This window comes from Bos mutus, chromosome 14, assembly GCF_027580195.1.
Source record: "Bos mutus isolate GX-2022 chromosome 14, NWIPB_WYAK_1.1, whole genome shotgun sequence".
NCBI classification, from domain to species: Eukaryota; Metazoa; Chordata; class Mammalia; order Artiodactyla; family Bovidae; genus Bos; species Bos mutus.
The window spans coordinates 17,648,542-17,670,991 of NC_091630.1; the positions used below are offsets into that span (position 1 = coordinate 17,648,542).

At 38.2% G+C, this 22,450-nt stretch overlaps 1 protein-coding gene across 3 annotated transcripts in view; it reads right to left on the reverse strand.

The window, feature by feature from the left end:
- RGS22 (regulator of G protein signaling 22) overlaps window positions 1-22,450 on the reverse strand; it is a 145,452-nt gene that overhangs the window by 11,025 nt on the left and 111,977 nt on the right. For all 3 annotated transcript variants that reach the window (XM_070383040.1, XM_070383039.1, XM_070383041.1), the window contains 2 exons: window positions 17,692-17,871; window positions 12,998-13,156 (listed from right to left, as the gene is read on the reverse strand). In XM_070383040.1, coding sequence (XP_070239141.1) covers window positions 12,998-13,156; window positions 17,692-17,871 — 339 coding nt within the window. The remainder of the gene's footprint in view (window positions 1-12,997; window positions 13,157-17,691; window positions 17,872-22,450) is intronic.

Consider the following 22,450-nt stretch of genomic DNA (forward strand, 5'->3'; position numbering starts at 1 on the left):
TAGGTAGGCTCACTCGAAAAACTGCACTCCTATCTACTATACTATACTGTCTTGGATCAATAATACCTTACAATTGTATAGTTGAGTACCCTACAAGTTCTTTTATTCATATCATTTCAATTAATCCATCTCACATCATATGAGGTTAATATTATCACTATCAGTTGATAAAATTGAGGTTAAGAGGGTTAAGAGTCATGCCTATGGTTACCTAGATAAACCCAATGCTTTTCATAGTAAGTGATTTTTTTCAGAAGATATATTTTCATGTTACAAAAAAGTCTTGAGTTTCCCATATTCACTTTTTCCAACATTTTCTCATATGTATTCATTGACAATAGCATCTTGGAACAAACTTATACTCTATTGGTCTTCTTTACCTTATACTTTCTGTGTTAAAATAAATGCATGTGAGAAATCTGTTGTTACTAGTTCAGTTCAGTCACTGAGTCGTGTCCGACTCTTTGTGACCCCATGAACCACAGCACACAAGGCCTCCCTTTCCATCACCAATTCCTGGAGTCCACCCGAACCCATGTCTATTGTGTCGGTGATGCCATCCAACCATCTCATCCTCTGTCGTCCCCTTCTCCTCCTGCCCTTAATCTTTCCCAATATCAGGGCCTTTTCAAATGAGTCAGCTCTTCACATCAGGTGGCCAAAGTATTGGAGTTTCAGCTTCAGCATCAGTCCTTCCAATGAACACCCAGGACTGATCTCCTTTAGGATGGACTGGTTGGATCTCCTTGCAGTCCAAGGGACTCTCAAGAGTCTTCTCCAGCACCACAGTTCAAAAGCATCAATTCTTCGGCCCTCAGCTTTCTTTATAGTTCAACTCTCACATCCATACATGACCACTGGAAAAACCATAGCCTTGACTAGATGGACCTTTGCTGACAAAGTAATGTCTCTGCTTTTTAATATGCTGTCTAGGTTGGTCATAACTTTCCTTCCAAGGAGTCTTCTAATTTCATGGCTGCAATCACTAGTAAGTGATGGCAATACATTTACTGTATATAGTACAAATATTTAAATTAAAATTCCTGTGTTTTCTTTAGGATTATTTACCCTACAAAATGATTGTCAATATTTATACCTAACCATGTTAGCATTTACTAGTTGACAGATATAGACAGATCAGAATATCACTTATGGACACTTGCATTTCCATAAATGAAATGTAATATGGATGATACAAACACACTCTGGATTTTCTGGAGAGATAGTAATTTAAGATTTTCTCTACTCTCATTCACACTATATGTTCCAACTTTTGTTTCAGACAATATATTTACCAAAGCAAACTTTGGTAAAGAAAATACTTGGGATGACAGAGAGCTGTAACGTTCTTCCTAAGAATTTGAGATACTGTAAGAGATCTTCTTTATATCCTCCTTACTTCTATAACCTTTATTCAATAAGTGTACATTGAGATAACTTCCCAAGTGGTACGGTGGTAAAGAGTCTCCCTGCCAGCCAATGTAGCAGACACAGGAGATGTGGGTTCAATCCCTGGGTGGGGAAGATTCCCTGGAAGAGGAAATGGCAACCCACTCCAGAATTCTTGCCTGGGAAATTCCATGGACAGAGGAGCCTGGTGGGCTACAGTCCTTAGGGTCGCAACAAGTCAGACACGACTGAGTGGGCATACATGCATACATTTAGAACTATTTGTTGAATAGTTGGTAAAGAATCCGCCTGTAATGCAGGAGACCCTGGTTTGATTCCTGGGTTGGGAAGATCTGCTGGAGAAGGGATAGGCTACCCACTCCAGTATTATTGGCCTTCCCTTGTGGCTCAGCTGGTAAAGAATCTGCCTGCAATGCGGGAGACCTGAATAGAGCTTACTATTTAAAACCAACTCAAATTAACCTTTTCTTTGAGATCCTTTACTTTCCCCCCACAAATAATTAATTACTAAATTTCTGGGATTTCAGTTTTTTGTTTATATTCTTTTCAGTTAAGTATATGTGTGTGTCTTTCTATCCTTACACTATATGTAAATTTTATATTTATGTTCCTAGCATATATAAAAGGGATAAATAGATCATCAATAAAATTCTATGTAGTAGATAATCAATAAAAGTCTGGTGAAAGAAGGAAGAAAGGGATTAGGATAGGGAGCTCTTTTTGAGAGACTATTTAGGCCACGTTAGTAAAAAATGCAGCAGGCTCACATAGGACTCATCTGATTGGTGAAGTTATTCACATGCCACAGACGTAATCAGAAAAAAGCTCCAATTGTACTTAAGTTAGACAACATTCTATTTTTTCCTCCCTAAATGAACCCTTCAATATATTTTCTTTCTGAGCCTACCAAATTAGTATCACATTCATGTGGTTCAGTCAGACACGTACTTGCCTCAAGGGTCTGAAGAAGGTAAATATGAGGGTTTTTATTTAGTGAACTCTGTTTCTTGTCAGATTATATAGATTGGGCCAGATGCATAGTTGGTTTGAGGGAGAAATCAGCTTTTGTATTATATGATCTATCACTTATTACCCAAACCACTGGAAGGGAAATAACTGCAGAAATTTTTAAAATAAATAATCCAAAACTAATTATATTTAAGTGTAATAACATTTCATTTCCATACATGAGCTCTGTGCTCAGTCATTCAGTTGTGTCTGACTCTTTGTGACCCCATGGACTGTAGCCCACCAGGCTCCTCTGTCCATGGGATTTTCCAGGCAAGAATCCTCGAGTGGGTTGCCATTTCCTCTTCCAGGAGATCTTCCCAACACAGGGATTGGACCCATGTCTCTTGAGTCCCCTGCATCGGCAGGTGGATTCTTTACCACCAGCGCCACCTGGGAAGAAGATACAAGTCGCTCATAAGCTGTATATGAGTGAATATTTGCCCTATGATTAAAGAACTTTTAATACATCAACAAAAATACGTGAAGTCATATTGTGAAGAACTGATTCAGTGGAAGCAAGATTTTACAGACACCTCTTCCTATTTTCTTGCTCTTAGGCCTTTCCCGATTCCCATTCTATCCTGGAAATACCCTCAACCTCCTGATAGAAAACATCAACCAAAGAGAAGCTTTTGAAAATCTGGTAACTTTTTGCAGTATCATTCATATAAAAATGTTGTTATATATTGAATACTTATTAAAATATTCTAACAATAGGATATGAATAATAACAATACCACCAAAGCTTAAGAGACGCCACGTTACCAGCGCCTCTGCTCCCTTTTGTGTCGCCTGCCCAATCACATCATGTCTCCACCCAACCTACAAAGGTAACCACTGTACTGAACTTTGTGTTTATCATTCCTTTTTTTTATATTTTATCGCATTTGTATTGATTCGTTTTATGTGAATTTTAACTTTATATAAGCAGAGTTGACTGGTTATATTTTTGCAACTTTTCCAGTCAGCAGTATATTCCTGATGTATGTCTATGTTTATTATTGTAGTATAGTTTATTTGTTTTCCATCACAGCAGTGTTCTACTACATGAATTTATTTTTAACAATCTCCTGTTGATATTTGGATAGCTTCTGATTTTTTGCTTTTGAAAACATGGGTGCTATAAACCATGTGCATATGACCTGATATCTGTGTCCATAAATTACTCTAGGATATATGTATTTACAAGTAGATTGGATAAATTGAAGGCTAAGTGCATCTTTTAATTTACCAGATAAAGTAAAATTGTTTTCTAAAGTTCAATCTATACTCTCATCCATAGTGTATTAGAATTCTAACTACTCCCTATTATTGGTGGTTGAGAAAAATATAAGACATTTCAAAATGAGCAGAAAATAACAGGTGATATCCCATAAAACCACTGCAAGAATAAAACAAAGTGAGAAGTCCAATATTTTAGTTGATAACAGTACTCTCCAAGAAATCCAATCATGAATCATAAAACTCTAACATAGGAGCCCAAAATAGATAAAATATTCCTATACAAACATTTGCATATATGACATAAAACTCCAAATCCTAAATGCAGAAACTCAGAACAGAAACAGATCAAAACATTTTAAAAGGAAAATGTAAAATGACTGTTTACTGAACTTAAAAAAGATTGAAAAAACCAAAAATCTCTCAGAAATGAAGTACCCAAGGTATCATGAATATGGATCATAAAGAAAGTGTATCAGTTCAGTTCAGTTCAGTTGCTGAACTGAGTGTCCGACTCTTTGTGACCCATATACACAAATATATGTAGCATTAATATAAATCCCCCTCTTCCAAACTTGGCAAAAGATATAAATATACAGAATCAAGAACTTGAGCAATCCTCAAACAGAAACAACCCAAAGAAATCTGCATAAGACATATCATATTCAAAATTCTGAAAACTAAACACAAAGAAAAGAATCTTGAAAGCAGTGAGAAATAACAGCTTACATAAAGGAAAAAGAAAGAACAAAACAAATCTTGGAACATCAAAAAAGAGTAAAAATAGAGCAAAAGTAAGGGTTAATACAACAGACTTTTCACTTTGAATTTCCTGATTTATGTTTAACAGTTGAAGCAAAAATTATAAAACTGTCTGATGGGATTCTCAATATATGTTGAGAAGTATTTAAGATAATTGTAAACAGGTGAGGGGAAAGAGACTTAAAGGGAGGTAGTTTTGAGACCCAAACTGGTAAAATGTCAACACCAATAAATTGAGAAGTTATGCTTGTATAAGGTGATATCTAAGTAACTGCTGAAACATCTAAACAGAGAGACACCAAAATGAAATTCTAAGAGATGTTCAAGTCATACACAGGAGTGTAAGACAAGGAAATAGAAAAAAGAAGAGAGGGAATAAGCAAAACAGAAAGTACAATGACATTTAAAAACTAACATATCAATAATTATATTAAAGATGCATAGACTAAATACACCAATTAAAAGAAAGAGATTGGTAAAGTAGATTAAAAACCAAACACTACCATGACCCAACTATATGCTGTCTATAGGAAACTTAATTCAAATATAATGATATAGGTAGTAATGTAAGCAGATGGAAAAAGATACCACGTGAAAATCAAAATACCAAGATGATACTATAGCTTTAGAGAAGTTTGGCAATTCCTCAAAAGGAGCCAATAATTCAACTTCTAGGTCCCAAGAAAAATTAAAACATGTCTATATATATAAGGTTGCATAAGAATGTTCACAGCAGCATTATTAATAAAGCCAAAAAGTGGAAACAACCCAATACATCAGCTGATGAACGGATAAGCAAAATGCATTTCAACCATACAGTGTAATACCAGTTAGTCATGAGAAGAATAAAGTACTGACACGTGCTACAAATAGATGAACCTTGAGAATACCATGTTAAGTGAAAGGAGCCAGGCGTAAGAACCACATACGGTATTATTTCTTTTATATGAAATGTCCAGATACAGAAAATAGATTAGTGGTTTCCGGAGGCTAGGAAGGAAGAAGGAAAGGGGAGTGATTGCTAATGGGTATACAGTTTCTTTTTGGGGTGATGAAAATGTTCTACAGTTAGGTAGTGGTGATAGTCACACAGCTCTGCAAATATACTAAAACCATAAAATTGTGCACTTTAACAGTGTAAATTTTATGGTATGAGAATTAAATTTCAATAAAGCTGTTATAAAATAAAAGCATTCAAATAAGAAGGAGGAGGAGGAGGAGGAGACAGCGGTGGGAGTGACTACATAACATTTTATTCTAACAGCCCCAAACAGGAACTAACCAAATGTCCTTTAATGAGTGAATGGCTGCACTGTGGTACAATGTACTTCAGAACACTGCTGCTGCTGAGTCGCTCAGTCGTGTCCGACTCTGTGCGACCCCACAGACGGCAGCCCCTCAGGCTCCCCCGTCCCTGGGATTCTCCAGGCAAGAGGCTAGAGTGGTGTGCCACTGCCTTCTCCCAACAGAACACTGCTAAACAACAGAGAGGATGAACTGCAGATACACATGACAGTGTGGACTCATCTCCAGGGTATTTATGTTGGGTGAGAAATGCCAGTCTCAGGAAGTCACATATTGTATGATTCCATTTATAAAACATTCTCAAAAATGACAAAATTATATAAATGGGGGAAAGATTCATGGCTAAAATATTAGGATAATTGGTTGGAGATGACTTACAGTCACAAGGAACATCTTTGTGGTGCATCTTGGATAGAGTGTTGGTTACTCGAATATACACATGTGACAAAATGGCATGAACTATACACACACCTTGTATCAATATTAGTTTCCTGATTTTACTATTGTAATAGCAAGGTGTAGCCACTGGGGGAAACTGGGGGAAAGGTACATGAGACCTCTCTACTATTTTTGCTATTTCCTAATTGGAGAAGGCAATGGCACCCCACTCCAGTACTATTGCCTGGAGAATCCCATAGATGGAGGAGCCTGGTGGGCTGCAGTCCATGGGGTCGCAAGAGTCAGACACGACTGAGAGACTTCACTTTTCACTTTCATGCATTGGAGAAGGAAATGACAACCCGCTCCAGTGTTCTTGGCTGGAGAATCCCAGGGACAGTGGAGCCTGATGTGCTGCCATCTATGGGGTCGTACAGAGTCGGACATGACTGAAGCGACAGCAGCAGTAGCATGAATGTTAATTATCTCAAGATAAAAATTTTTTCTAAAAAAATTAGAATTTGAAATTTAAAAAAATACCAATAACATTATCTTGAATATGAAATACTTTGGAATAAATTTCACAAAATATATTCAATATGTCACAAAAAATGCAAAATCATTGATGAAAGAAATTAAAGAAGAACTAAACAGAAATAAACTGTGTTCATGGATTAGAAAACAAAATGTTTTCTAATTTATGACATAAATTCTCAAATTGAATTATAGGCTTACTACAATCCTGATACAATATCTCAATAGTTAACATGTGAAAAATTGTTCCATCTTATTAATAATTACATGCATGCTCAGCCACTCAGTCATGTCCAACTCTTTATGACCCCATGGACTGTAGCCCACCAGGTTCCTCTATCCATGGGATTATCCCAGCAAGAATCCTGGAAAGGGTTGACATTTTTTCCTTCAGGGGATCTTCCTGACCCAGGGATCCAACCCGAGTCTCCAGTGGCTCCGGTATTGGCAGGCCGATTCTTTACCACTGAGCCACCTGGGAAGCCCTTACTAATAATTAGGTGGATAGAAATGAATGCATTAGTATGATGACATACCATTTGTCATCAACAGATGGACAAAAATTTGAAAGTCTGAACATACCAGATGAGGAGAAATAAGAACATAGACTGACACACACTCAAACTCTATTACTTAACCATTCCAAAAACATTTTAATCACATGAATACGGAGGCATTTACAGCAAGGTTGTTTGCAGTGCTATTTATAAACGTATAAATTGAAAAAATACAGTAAAGAAATAGTTCAATAAAATAGTATATTTATGCATATGATGGGAATGCAGCAATTAAGCTGAATAAATGAGATCTATCTAAGTAGAGCAGTGTGGGTAGAATTAAAAACAACACTAAACTTAAAATGCAAGATGTAGAAAGTACAGTATGTGCTATAGAATGAACTATGTCTCTCCCAAATTTGTATGTTGATGTCCTAACTTTCACTGTGACTGTATCATGAGATAGGGTCTTTAAGAGGTGGCTGTTGTTGATTTCCTAAGTCAGGTCTGACTCTTTGTGACCCCATGGACTGCAGCTTGCCAGGCTCCTCTGTCCTCCACTATCTCCTCGAGTTCATTCAAATTCATGTCTGTTGAATCAGTAATCCTATCTAACCATCTTGTCTTCTGCAGCCCCCTTTTCCTTTTGCCTTCAATCTTTCCTAGCATCATCAGGGTCTTTTCCATTGAATCAGCTCTTTGCATCAGGTGGCCAAAGTACTGGAGCTTCAGCCTCAGCATCAATCCTTCCAATAAATATTCAGGGTTGATTTCCTTTAGGATTAACTGGTTTGATCTTCTTGCAGCCCAGGGGACTCTCGAGAGTCTTCTCTAGCATCATAATTTGAAAGCATCAATTCTTTGGCACTCAGCCTTCTTTATGGACCAACTCTCACACGTGTACATTCTACTGGAAAAACCATAGTTTTGACTATCTGGACATTTGTTGGCAAGTAATGTCAGCTTTTTAATATGCTGTTTAGGTTTGTTGTAGCTTTTCTTCCAAGGAGCAAGCATCTTTTAATTTCATGACTGCAGTCACTGTCCTTAGTTACTTTGGAACCCAAGAAAATCTGTCACTGCTTCTACTTTTTCCCCTTCTATTTGCCATTAAGTGATGGGACCAGATGCCATGATCTAGTTTTTTGAATGTTGAGTTTCAAGCCAGTTTTTTCACTCTCCTCTTTCACTCTCATCAAGAGGCTCTTTAGTTCCTCTTCACTTTCTGCCATTAAAGTGGTATCATTTGGGTATCTGAGGCTGTTGATATTTTTCCTGGCAATCTTGATTCCAGCTTGTGATCCATTCAGCCTGGCATTTTGCAGGATGTATTCTGCATATTTGGAGAAGGAAATGGCAACCCATTCCAGTATTCTTGCCTGGAAAATCCTGTGATGAAGGAGCGTGGCAGGCAATATAGTCCATAGGGTAGTAGAGTCAGACACAACTGAGCAACTAGACTTTTCATTCTGCATATAAATTAAATAAACAGGGTGACACTATACAGCGTTGTCATACTCCTTTCCCAATCTGGAACCAGTCTGTTGTTCCATGTCTGGTTCTAACTGTTGCTGAATACAGGTTTCTCAGGAGACAGGTAAGGTAGTCTGGTATTCCCATCTCTTTAAGAATTTTCCAGTTTGTTGTGGTCCACATAGGCTTCCTCATAGTCAGTGACGCGAAGTAGATATTTTTCTGGAATTCCCTTGCTTCTCTATGATCCACTGGATGTTGGCAATTTGATCTCTGGTACCCCTGCCTTTCTAAACCCAGCTTATACCTCTGGAAGTTCTAGGTTCAAATACTGTTGAAGCTTAGTTTGAAGGATTTGAGCATAACCTTACTAGCATGCAAAATAAGTGCAAATGTATGGTAGTTTGAACATTCTTTGGCATTGCCTTTCTTTGGGATTGGAATGAAAATTGACCTTTCCAGTCCTGTGGCCACTGCTGAGGTTTCCAAATTTGCTGACATATTGAGTGCAGCACTTTAACAGCATAACCTTTTAGGATTTTAAATAGCTCAGCTGGAATCCCATCACTTCCACTAGCTTTGTTCGTAGTAATGCTTCCTAAGGTCCACTTGCCTTCACACTCTAGGACGTCTGGCTCTGGGTGAGTGATCACACCATCGTGGTTATCTGGGTCATTAAGACCTTTTTTACATAGTTCTTCTGTGTATTCTTGCCACCTCTTCTTAATCTCTTCTGCTCCTCTTAGGTCCTCACCATTGCTGTCCTTTATTGTGCCCATATTTGCATGAAATACTCCTTTGATATCTCTAATTTTCTTGAAGAGCTCTCTAGTCTTTCCCATTCTATTGTTTTCTCTCTCTTTGCATTGGTCCTTTAAGAAGGCTTTCTTGTCTCTCCTTGCTCTTTATTCTCTAGAACTCTGCATTCATTTGGATCTATTTTTCCCTTTCTCCCTTGCTTTTCGCTTCTCTTCTTTCCTCAGCTATTTGTAAAGCCTCCTGAGATAACCACTTTTGTCTTCCTGCATTTCGCTTTCTTTGGGAAGGTTTTGGTCACTGCCTCCTGTACGGTGTTACCAACTCTGTCCATAGTTCTTCAGGCACTCTGTCTACCAGATCTAATCTCTTGAATCTATTTGTCACCTCCACTGTATAATCATAAGGGATTTGATTCAGGTCATACCTGAATGGCCTACTGGGGCTTCCCTGGTGGCTCAGATGAGGGAGATCTGGTTTCAATCCCTGTGTTGGTAAGAACCCCAGGTTTAATCCCTAGGTTGGGAAGATCACCTGGAGAAGAGAATGGTTAGCCACTCCAATATTCTGCCTTGGAGAATTCTATGGACAGAGGAGCCTAGCAGGCCTCAGTCCATGGGGTCACAAAGAGTCAGACACGACTGAGCAACTTTCACTTTCACTTTGAATGGCCTATTGGTTTTTCCGTACTTTCTTCAATTTAAGTCTGAAATTTGCAATAAATAAGGAGCTGATGATCTGAGTCACATCAGCACCAGGTCTTGTTTTTTTCTGGCTGTAGAGAGCTTCTCTGTCTTTGGCTCCTCTCTTCCCCCTTCATAGATCATAGTCTTGTCGTGATGAAGGGGCTTGCATAACTCAGTGAAGCTATCAGCGAGGCTATGCAGGGTCACCCAAGACAGACCAGTCATAATGAAGAGTTCTGACAAAACGTGGCCGACTGGAGGAGGAAACAGCAATACACTCCAGTATTCTTGCTGTAAGAACTTCATAAACAGTTTGAAAAGGCAAAAAGATATGACACCAGAAGATGAGCATCCCCAAGGGCAGAAGGTGTCCAATATGCTACTTGGGAAGAGCAGAGGGCAATTACTAATAGCTCCAGAAAGAATGAAGAGGTTGGGCCAAAGTGGAAAAGATGCTGAGTTGTGGATGTGTTTGGTGATGAAAGTAAAGTCCGATGCTATAAAGAACGATATTGCATAGGAACCTGGAATGTTAGGTCCATCAAGGCAAATTGGATGTGATCAAGCAGGAGATGCAAGACTGAACATCGATATTTTGGGAATCAGTGAACTAAAATGGATGAGAATGGGAGACTTTAATTCAGATGACCATTATACCTACTACTGTGGGCAAGAATCCCTTAGAAGAAATGGAGTAGCCCTCATAGTCAACAAAAGAGTCCGAAATACAGTACTTGGGTGCAACCTCAAAAATGACAAAATGATCTTGGTTCATTTCCAAGGCAAACCATTCAACATCACAGTAATCCAAGTCTGTGCCCCAACCACTGATGCCGAAGAAGCTGACATTGACCGATTCTGTGAAGATCTACAAGACCTTCTAGAGCTAACACCAAATAAAGGTGTCCTTTAAGAGGTATTTAGGGTTAAATGGGAGAAGGAAATGGCAACCCACTCTAGTGTTCTTGCCTGGAGAATCCCAGGGACGGGGGAGCCTAGTGGGCTGCCGTCTATGGGGTCACACAGAGTCAGACACAACTCAAGCAACTTAGCAGCAGCAGCAGTAGGGTTAAATGAGGTCATAAGGGTAGGGTCATAATCCAAAGGAATTGTGGTTTTACGAGAAGAGAAAGGATGAGAGCTTCTTTCTCTCCCCAACTTGTGAGGACACAACAAGAAGGGGGCCTTGTGCATGCAGGAGAGGTCTCACCAAGAGTCTTATTAGCTGGCACCTTGAGCTGGGACTTGTAGTCTCCTGAACTATGAGAAAGTTAATTTCTGTTGTTTAAGCCATCTAGTCTGTAATATTTTGGTATGGTAGCCTGAGCAGACTAATAAAATATGGCACTATTTATGTAAGTTAAAGTACATACAAAATAGTCCTCTGTATCATTTATGAATCCATATACCCATATAAAACATTATCTTAAAAAGGAGTTGTTGAGAACATATCCAAAACTTAATGGTTGCTCTTGGAAGTGGGGAGGGTAATAGAACTCAGGGTTGGGGGCTTTCCTGGTGGCTCAGTGGTAAAGAATCCACCTGCCGTGCAGGTGACATGGGTTTGATTCCTGATCCAGGAAGGTCTGACATACTGCGGAGCAACGGAGCCCGTGCGCCACAACTACTGAGCCTGTGCTCTAGAACCTGGGAGCCACAATGAGAGAGCCACCGCACCGTGACTAGAGGGAAGTCCATGTAGCATCGAAGACCCAGCACGGCCAAATAAGTAAATAAATAAAATCATGCATTAAAAATAAAAAAGAACTCAGGACTGGGGTTAAGAGGTACAGTGTTCTGCACTATTTCACTTACAAAGGAAAAATGAAAAACTAATGTAAAATATGTTAACAGTGTTTATATTGACCTGGGGAAACATGGGGGTTATAATTACATTACTTTTATATCTTTAGATATATTTTAAATTTCTTTTAAAAAAGAGAATAGGGGTAAAGCTTACAAATAAGATGAAATATGTTATTTGTTACCCCTTCTCAAGTAAAAAAATAGATAAAGAGAGATAAATTGATAACGGACAGACAAAGAGGCAGCCTGGGCAACTTACGACTCATAAGTTTCACAGTCAGTGTATCATTCTCTAATTTTAATATTGAAAATGCTGTCCCAAGTGCATAATACTATCTCATTCATTCCCAGATTTATTTGGTAAATAATGATTAATAATTGAACATGTGCTGGATAGTGGTGGAAGTATTTAATAAGACAGATGGTATCTTTGAGGATCTCAGTTCAGTGAGAAAGACAGATGCAAAAACTTACTCGTAAGACAAATATAAAGTGCTCTCCAAGAGAGGTACATAGATGAGATGATTTTTGAGATAATTTTTTTAACTTCAAAACAAGTCTGAAACTTCTGACTGAAGGCTTAAAAGTCACTAAAATCCATACTTTATAACTTCTCTGTATTTTTGCTCATCCCAAATTCTACAAATGTACACACAGCATTTGCAGAGAAGAAACCAATTCTGAGTCCACATTGGAACCACTTCTTTGACTTGCTTTTCGTTGCTTTTGTTATTATAATCATACAGAATGGACTGCCTCAGAGAATCCTGCCCCTCTGCCTAACTGTTAAAGTGCTTTGGGTTCAGAACCCTGTCCACCTGTAGGCGGCAGGAAAGAAGAAATTAACACATCCCCTGCCCGAGGCTTGCCACTGTAGGAGATGTTTGCAAGATTAATGGCCTTTTTTATTTTGCTTCCTCGTCTCCCCCGTCTCTGATCTATAAAAATCTGGCATCCAGACCTCAATAAGATGGTTATTTTGAGGCACTAGTCTGCCATCTTCTGGGTCAGCTGGCTCCCTGATTAATGTCTCTTCCTTGCCTCAACCCCTCAGATTCATTGGCCTTTCGTGTGGCGAGCAGAGAGAGCTTGGACTCAATAACAATATCACATAGCTTTTAAAAAGTCTGATTAAACCCCAAATGATTCTTGTCTCACCTTTACAAATTTTTCATCTTCTATGACTGCCATTTTCTTTTTCTGCTTACTATATTCTTGTCTTCTCTCCAAAACACTCATAATTTTTTCATCAGTTAAGTTCTTCCTAAACTCACAGAACTGAGGCCAAAATTTAAACAGAACTCCAAAAATTGTCATCTGTATAAAAAACAAAGTATGTCTCAGATTACAATTTTATACAAATGTACCAATTTTAACTCTAATTCACCATAATAATGGATTAACTATTCTATCTTTAATATACAGCATGTTTCCTCCAACTTATTGTCTCCAGACATCTTGGTATAGTTTAGCTTGGCACATGCTTATCATCAATGTTTTTTTACTACCAACGAGAAGTCTTTCTTTTAAAAAAACATACACTTAAATACAGTTAAAAGTCACTTTATACTTTATGTTTCCCTAACCAATTGATTGTATTAATAAAGAATCCATTAGGTCTTTTTAAATAAGAAATATATGTTTTCTTTTAAAACTTATACCAGTAGATCTGCCACACACTCGGCTGTTTTATGCAAGTATTCCAAATATTCAGTTCATCAAGGGGGACTCCTCTCCACCCCTCCTTTCCCTTCTTTTAGAGAAAGGAAATACCATTTTGCCTCTGGAAAAGCTCTTAAACAAAGCTGCAGATCTAAGAATAAATCTTGAGTAACTTTTAAATGATACAATCTCTTTTATGTGAGAGCAAGAAAAGTAACATTTAAAAAGCAGAGTGGTATCCTGGACAAATGCTTTCTATGAGGATACTCTACATTAAGTGATTAATTGTGATATTTATAGAGATAAGAATTGTTGCTCAAATTTTCATGCCAAGTTTTTCCATTAGTTCCAGAGGCATACGTTACTTCCAAGAAGGTAGGACTTGCCACATCAGATCAAGTCCAACATCTTGTTGCTGGGAATGGACTTTACCTAATGCCCTGGAGAAAAATGAACCATCCCATTAGGCTCTAAGCCAACTTTTCAGCAGGAAAGTGCAGTTTTTAGAAAGTAAATGCTGCAGTGATCAACAGAGTCCTGAACATCATGATACATTTCATCACTCCTTTCTGTACATGAATATCATTAGTAATTCTATAATTATTTACTCCCTTTACGATACCATCTTGTCACTGAATTCTATAGCCTCTTGGGATTGTGAACACAAAAGCTAAAGATACTTTATTTGACGAAGTGTAGGCTTTAAAAAAGTTTTCATTTCAATTTATCTACCATGGATTTTGGGGCTTTCCAGGTAGCATTAATGGTAAAGAACCCTCCTGCTAAAACAGGAGACATAAGAGCCTCAGGTTCGATCCCTGGGTCTGGAAGATCCCCTAGAAGAGGAAATGGCAATCCATTCCAGTATTCTTGCCTGGAGAATTCCTTGGCAGGCTACGGTCCATAGGGTCACAAAGAATCGGATATGACTGAAGCAACATAGCATGCACGCCATGCTTTAAGTAATCCCCTGCTCCAATGTTAAAGGATCACGGTAGTTTTTATATGAATTTCTTAAACTTAAACACTCCTCTTCCACCTCCATTTACCAACTATTGACCCTACTTCTCAGTTCTCTCTCCAAAACCTGAGTCATTTCCAGCTCTCAAATGTATTTGTCACCTAGAAGGCTTCCCAGTAAAAGTTACCCTATTAGGGCACAATATTTCAAGGCAGACATAAAATCTCTCTATTTCTGGGAATCCCTTGGAAGTTCAGTGGTTAGGGGTCCACATTTCCAGTGCAGGGGGTATGGGTTTGATCCCTGGTCGGGAAACTAAGATTCTGTGTGCAGAACAGGGTGGCTGAAAAACAAATGCTCTATTTCTAAAATTTGCAGTTAATAACATTCATGTTATTCATGAAAATTGCCCTGTACCTCCAGAACCTTAAAAGACAACCAGACTGTTAGAAAATTTTTTAATAAATATGGAGCTATTTCCCACATTGCCAGTGGATGGGCAATGGCTGCAGCATGAGTGAAGAGTGTCAGTGAAAATATGGCTGAGTGACAAAAACTTCTAAGCTATTAGGAATGCAGGTGGGGGAAAGAGATGTTACAAGTGAAAGCAATACTAAAAGAGGCAACAGCTTTTATTTACTCTTCAGTCCTTTTACGCAACGTTGCTCTATTGCCAATTTGAGCTATTTCTCTCATGTTTGATCTCACATCATTCATTCATGTTTTCAAAAATGATAGTGTCTATTCTGTGCTAGGCATGCAGGCCACAGCAGCAAATAAGAAACAGTCCCTATTCTTAAAGACCTTACAGTCCAGTGGGAAAGTCAAGCATGAGAACAGCTATTTTCAAATTTGTATGATAAGTGTTCCAACAGGAACAAACACAGGATATCACAGAAGCATAAAGGAGAGAAGATGAGACTGTGAAAAGCTCTGGAGGGAAGAAAGTAAGGCTTCTCTGCTGCTGCTGCTGCTGCTAAGTCACGTCAATCATGTCCAACTCTTAGCGACCCCATGGACTGTAGCCTACCAGGCTCCTCTGTCCACGGGATTCTCCTGGCAAGAGTACTGGAGTGGGTTGCCATTGCCCTCTCCGGTGAAATGCCTGCTGTTGCTACTGCTAAGTCGCTTCAGTCGTGTTTGACTCTGTGCAACCCCATAGACGGCAGCCCATCAAGCTTCCCCATCCCTGGGATTCTCCAGGCAAGAACACTGGAGTGGGTTGCCATTTCCTTCTCCAGTGCGTCAAAGTGAAAAGTGAAAGTGAAGTCAGTCAATCATGTCCCACCCTTAGCGACCCCATGGACTGCAGCCTACTGGGCTCCGTCATCCATGGGATTTTCCAGGCAAGAGTACTGGAGTGGGGTACTATTGCCTTTCTATGGAAGTACAAGTATTTCAGTGGGCCTTCCCTGGTGGTCCGTGATTAAGACACCACACTTCCACTGTAGGGGGCATAAATTTGATCCCTGACTGGGGAACTAAGATCCTGAATGCTGTGTGGCCAAAATAAAGCAAAAAATAAAATAAAATCAATGCAGGGATGCAAGTTCAATCCCTGGTCAGGGAATGAAGATCCCACATGCTGTGCAGCCAAAATAAACAAACAAATAAAAGTGAAAAATCTAATATTTCAGTAAGACAGAGATAGATGGCAGTGAGTGGAAAGGTATCTGCTTAGAGAGATATCGATGAAGGAATATAGTCTCCAGTCTGAGGACAATGGGAGTAGCTGAAATTGAGAGCAGAGAAGTGACATGATCAAATACACATTTTGAAAAAGATGGCTCCATCTGCAGTAAGTTAAATGGTTTCGAGAGAGTCTAGGGGCAGGGAATTTTGGTAATCAATGTGAGACACTGCAGACATAAACTGAGGTAGTGGCATGGAGTTGGAGAAAAGTAGATAGAGTAACAGAGAAGGAGACAAATGGATACATGTTAGTGACTGAAGATCACCGAAGGTCAGGGAACAAAGGAGAGAGAAGACATGAAGGTGCAACCAGATCTCTGGCTTGCACACCTGGGTAGGAGGTATGTCCTTCTCTGAGCTTCCTTAGGGAACACGGAAACAATAGACCTGGTGAGGTGAGGCCCCTAAATATTCTCTTGTTCTCTGATACCCTAAAGATTATATTTAAGATACATCTGGGACTTTGTTTTGGGGAATGAGACAGAGGCATAAACTAAAGGACTCCAGTAAAGTTCCCTGGCTGCACTCCCTGGACAGTGTGGCGGAACCAACCAACATAAGCAGCTCAAGACGCTCACCGTCAGCCTCGAGGCTGTGATCTGGATGGGCAAGCCTTGGCCTGGCCATCAAGAGACCGGGCTAGGCTAAGTGATCTTCTCATTAACAGATGCTACAATTCTGACACCATGTTTTCTGTTTCTCCCTAGCAGATCGTCAATCATTTGTCTATATTTTTCCCTATTTTAATGCATAATTTGGATGGTGAGTCTGCTTTCGGTTCCTTTTAGGACTTAGAACACAGCTAGCTTGCAAATGAAAATGTTAAGGAATAATGGTCTTTTTCCATGCTCAAGGGCATTCATACCCTAAATCTCTGTTTCATATCACTTAAATCATGACAGGGCCTTCCCTATTACCCCTATTATAATTTATTTTTCTTAATCATTTTTCAGGAACAACATCACTAAAAGGCTTTTCAAAATGCAAATAAACTATGTTCAGCAAATCACTGTTTTCTATTATTTATCTTAAAGAGAAGTAACTTGAGCAGGTTAACAGGCATGATTTTCCTTTCATGAGCTTGTGTACTTTATGTTGGTTGGGTACTTAAATCTCCTCTCACTTACTTTATGAGCTATGTGAATATTCCAACTTTTAAAAATACACAAATCTTGGGACACACATAATTTACACATTTCTTGTGGTAGCAGATATTTTAAAAGGAAATATGAACGGTGGGAAAGGAAGGAGAGATTAGTTGGGGATTTATAAATTAGAAATAAAATGATAACCATGCAAAGTCAAAGTATATAGAATTTTAAAAATTGTACTTGCTGTATATTACCATCAGCAAAATAGCAAGTTACTAGTTTCTATGTTATGTGGCATTGGCAACGTTTTTCTAATTAAATAGAATAAATCCCAGGATTAGGAGGATTCAAACCTTGCCAAATATGAATAATACAAAAACTTTAAAAGAATATCTAGACTACTAATCTATTTTAAAGTATGCTTACTACATGCCCTGATTTCTTACCTGTGCCTCTCTGAATACATATGGTCCCAACTCCTTCCTGTGTTCAATAATCTTCTGGGCTTGCTCTACTGGAATGTCAATTTGTAAAGCTGGGGGGATGCTGGAATTAATAAAGCAGTTGATAATAGTCATAATCTTCTTGTGTATGATAGACTCATCACAATGAGAATGGCACAAGTCCTAAACAAGGAGGAAAGATAGATCAATACGTGATTAATGCATTAATAGAACACTTTATAAGTGAAGTGAAGTCGCTCGGTCGTGTCCGACTCTATGCATTAATAGAACACTTTACAGAATACATCAATATGTCTTTAAGTTAATATAATTGTAACTTCAGGTCAAGAGAGTACTGGGACATGTCAAGACTATCTTAAAAATCAGAGATTTCATTTTTCTTGGATTTGAAGAACCTAAGACTGTTTTTCTTTTTTGCTCCTAGCCTGTGTCTTCATGTCTTTGTGCGTCATGTTCATTGACTCATTCGGTCAATCTTTGCCTTTTAAAGGAACCTAAGACTTTGACACATATACCTTAAGTAAACACAGATTTCATTTTAATCCTGGTTGCTTCTTCTCCTGCCAAAGAAGCAGCTTTAGTGTCTGCTTTGACTCATTTAACAAATTCATATTAAGTACCTGCAATATGCCAGACCTTGAGGTGAGCCCCAAGACACAGTACCTGTCCTTTAAAGGCTCAATATCTACAGGATGAGAAGCATGAAAACACATGATTCCAATCTGAGATAGCTAAGTAAGTGGCACAATGGAGAACAAGCACCTAACTCAAGTTACAAGTGGATGCAAAAGCTTTTTCCACCATAACTGCTTCTATGCCAAGGTGATTTAGACTCAAAAATGCTAGTATATTAATGGGAATGCTGTATTTAATAGGTGTATTATTATGTATCTCAGTATCTATATTTTTTCAGATAACCTATTACATTATCATCTTTATAGCTAAAGAATTTAAATATAGTAATGATATATGTAATGATAAAAGACCCAGTTTTATGTCAGAGATGTAAGGCTATCACTTTTTAAGACAAAGAGGGTAGCTGAGCTTGAATTATGACGTTTCTTTGCTAAAGATATTGTTCTCTAAATCACTAGAAAACACAAAAGTTTGGAAACTTGTAATTCTAGGCCAGAAATTAGCCAGCATTTATTAAGTGCTCACTGTATGACAGGCATTATAATAACGGTCTTAAGGACAGTTAAAGAAAATTTCTGGTGTTTGCCATATAAAACATTACATAAATAAGTTATAAGTTTGGCATAAATTATATGTGAAAAATCTTGATATAAATGTTACACTGAGACAACAGTTAGCATTTTGATGCAATTTAGTATTCCCTCAGAAAATGCCTATTTATAACACATGCTTGCTATGTTACCCCAAATTAAATTTTTTGCTGTTACTAGTGAAATTATCATATATTTGGTGAGCTGAGTTAATTATTATTTTTTAAATTAATTTGTATTGGAGTATAGTTGCTTTACAATGATCCTGTTTTTTAATTATTATGGAAATATAAGGATTGTGAAATAAAAACAAATTTGTGAAATTATACAATGTTAATTTTGAGAGTGTAGAGTCAGAATTTAGACAGAATCCAACCTGGTATTTTTTCTGGTTTTTATGCCCTACTCTACCATTAGCTGAGTTCACTTTTACTTATTGTTAAGGTCTCAGTTTAAGCACACAGTCGACCCTTGAACACGGGCCGGGGGTGGCGGGTGGTTAGGGCACCAACCCCGCCCTTGCAATTGAAAATCCACGCATAACTTTACAGTTGGCCATCTGTATCTGTGTTTCCACACCTGTGGATTCAAACAACAGTGGACTGTGAAGTACTGTAGTCTGAATTTGTTGAAAAAAACTCAGATATAAGTGGACCTCGCAGTTCAAACCCTTGCTGTTCAAGGGTCAACTGTACTGTCCTCTAATAAACGTTCCGTGTCTGCCTCGGTCTAGGTGGTGGCCAGCTCAGGGACTTCACTGCACCCGTGCGTCTCCCAGCCGTTGCACTGCTCACAATCGCTTAACCACCCGCTCCGTCACTTGTCTGTCCCTCCTCTAACACTGCAAGCCCTGAGAGGAAAGGCTTGATCACAGGTTTTAGCCTGGCCCTTGGTAGATGCTCAGCAAGTGTTTGCTGGATGTATATATCCTTCCAGTCTTTTCTCTTTGGGGATATATATACACACACACACACACTTTATATTAAATCATACTGCTTTCTAGTAGCTAGGTTTTAAAAAATCAGTAAGATGAAGATATTTTTCCCATCACTGATTAATCTTCCAACAGCAAATTTGTAATGCCTTCAGAGTATTCTCATGCATAGATGTATTGTAATTAAAGTAAGCAATGTCCTGCTGTTCAACATCATAGTTCTTTCCAGCTTTTCACAATTCAGAACTATCTCTGATTAAGATCATAGGAGCCACCCCTTTGCATATTATTACAATCGTCCCTGGGAGGGAGTATAACTTAGTGGTTAAGGCCACAAGCTTTAGCAATAGAATGTCTTGGCTCAAATTCCAGCTCTACTACTTAGTTAGCTGTATGAGGCGCAGAAGTTTAACTTTTCTGTGCCTTAGTTTCTTCATCTGTAGAATGGTGAGAATTAACAGCTTTGACCTAGGATTCTTATAAAGGATAAGGTAGTTATCACGTGAAAAGCATTAAGATAATCTCTGACAGACATAAACACTTAGTATGAGTAAGCCATATAAAAATGAGCTCAGTTAAGACTTGCTAGGTTTCTTTCTGGCAAACTTCCTCAAGACCTAATTCAAGTATCATCACTTCTTTTTTTGAAAAATTTTTCTTGGGAGTAGAGTTGATTTACAATGTTATATTAGTTTCAGGAGTACAGCAAAGTGAATCAGTTATACATATACATATAACCACTTTTTTTTAAAGATTCTTTTCCTACATAAATCGTTACAGAGGACTGAGTAGAGTTCTCTGTAAGAATCATCACTTCTGCTGAGACCTCCCTGACCTACCACCATCCCTGAATCATCCCCTCCACTGTATCAGAATTATAACCAGTTAGAATATGGATTATAATCAACGTTATTCCATCATATTTCATGGATGATTCCCCTCCTCGAGGGAAGACAATATATTATATCCATTTTTTTTATTTCTGCAATCTAGCATTTAGTAAATACTTACTGAATAAACACATTCACTTCAATAGCATGATTTTTAATAACTATATAGGATTACATGTCCCCCATTCTACACCACAGAAAAGATATTTAAATGAAGACCAAGGGCAGCTTTGGAGGAGTGACAGTCACAAAGGGTTGACTATGTATGAGTCTCTGTTTTTTTTAAATGCTTATTTTGCACAGCTTATCTCCTTACCTTTTGTCGTAACAGGGTTGGGCCTACTCATATTCATTTTAGCTTAAAGACCATAATAATTTCCTGTTCTGGAAAACAGAATCTACCCCCTTTTTAATTTTCAAAAAAATTATTTTAATATTATTTATCTTGTGATAGATTTTGAAAGAACTTATATCTCAAAATACTTTTTTTTTTTTTCCCTTGGAGAAATTTTTGTGTTGAGAAAGGTACAAAAACTGTGGATAACCGAAAAGAGTAGAAAACAGTTCATGGAATGCTGGAGAAAGTCTGAAAGCAAAATGGTATTGAGCAACTACTAACTATATAGAATAAACATGATGCAGAGTATTAGTGTCGCATAATCCCTGCCTGGAGAAGGGAATAGCAACCCACTCCAGTATTCTTGCCTGGAGAATCCCACGGCCAGAGCAGCCTGGTGGGCTACAGTCCACAGGGTTGCACAGAATCAGACACAACTAAAGCGACTTACCACACACTGCAATCCGTGCTTAGATCATAGTTCAACTGAAAGCCTTATTGTCTTGAATTCCAGTTTTATTTTTACTCCCTACTTTTATAAAAATGGGATTAAACAGGCTGATGGCAAGGTAATGAGCCTGCTTACCTTGGGAGCAGGGATGTCTACTCTTATGTATTTCGAGACAACATTCCTGTTTTCAAATCTAGGTTATATAACCTAGAGAGTCCTTTCCTTCTCTTCAATGCAGAGATTCCATCAAATAATTAAACCTGATAATAAACTGCTTTGATAGCTAACAGCTTGCTCTTTCACTTATTTTGTTAAGAATTTGGCCATTCTGATAGAGAAGCCTCTTTCATTTCTGATGGTTTATTTCTCTGTAATCCATTATCTTTGAACACTATTGCTGCAAATATGGTTAGGAGGAATTTTTGTAAAGAAGCCTTGGTTAAAGTGCTGAATATGAGTATCTTCAGGAAAAAAATGTACATTTATAGATAAGTAATATGCAAAAACATAGTTAAAACTTTTCAGGAAGATTCTCATTAGAACATAATATATGTGAAACCCTGAAAAATCTAATACCATCATTTCAAGGCTAACTCTTACTCTTCACTATACAATAATAAATACATCTAATACAGACAATAAATACCTCAGTATTTACATATTGAGACGTTACTTTGCCAACAAAGGTCCATCTAGTCAAGGCTATGGTTTTTCCTGTGGTCATGTATGGATGTGAGAGTTGGACTGTGAAGAAAGCTGAGCACTGAAGAATTGATGCTTTTGAACTGTGGTGTTGGAGAAGACTCTTGAGAGTCCCTTGAACTGCAAGGAGATCCAACCAGTCCATTCTGAAGCAGATCAGCCCTGGGATTTCTTTGGAGGCAATGATGCTAAAGCTGAAAC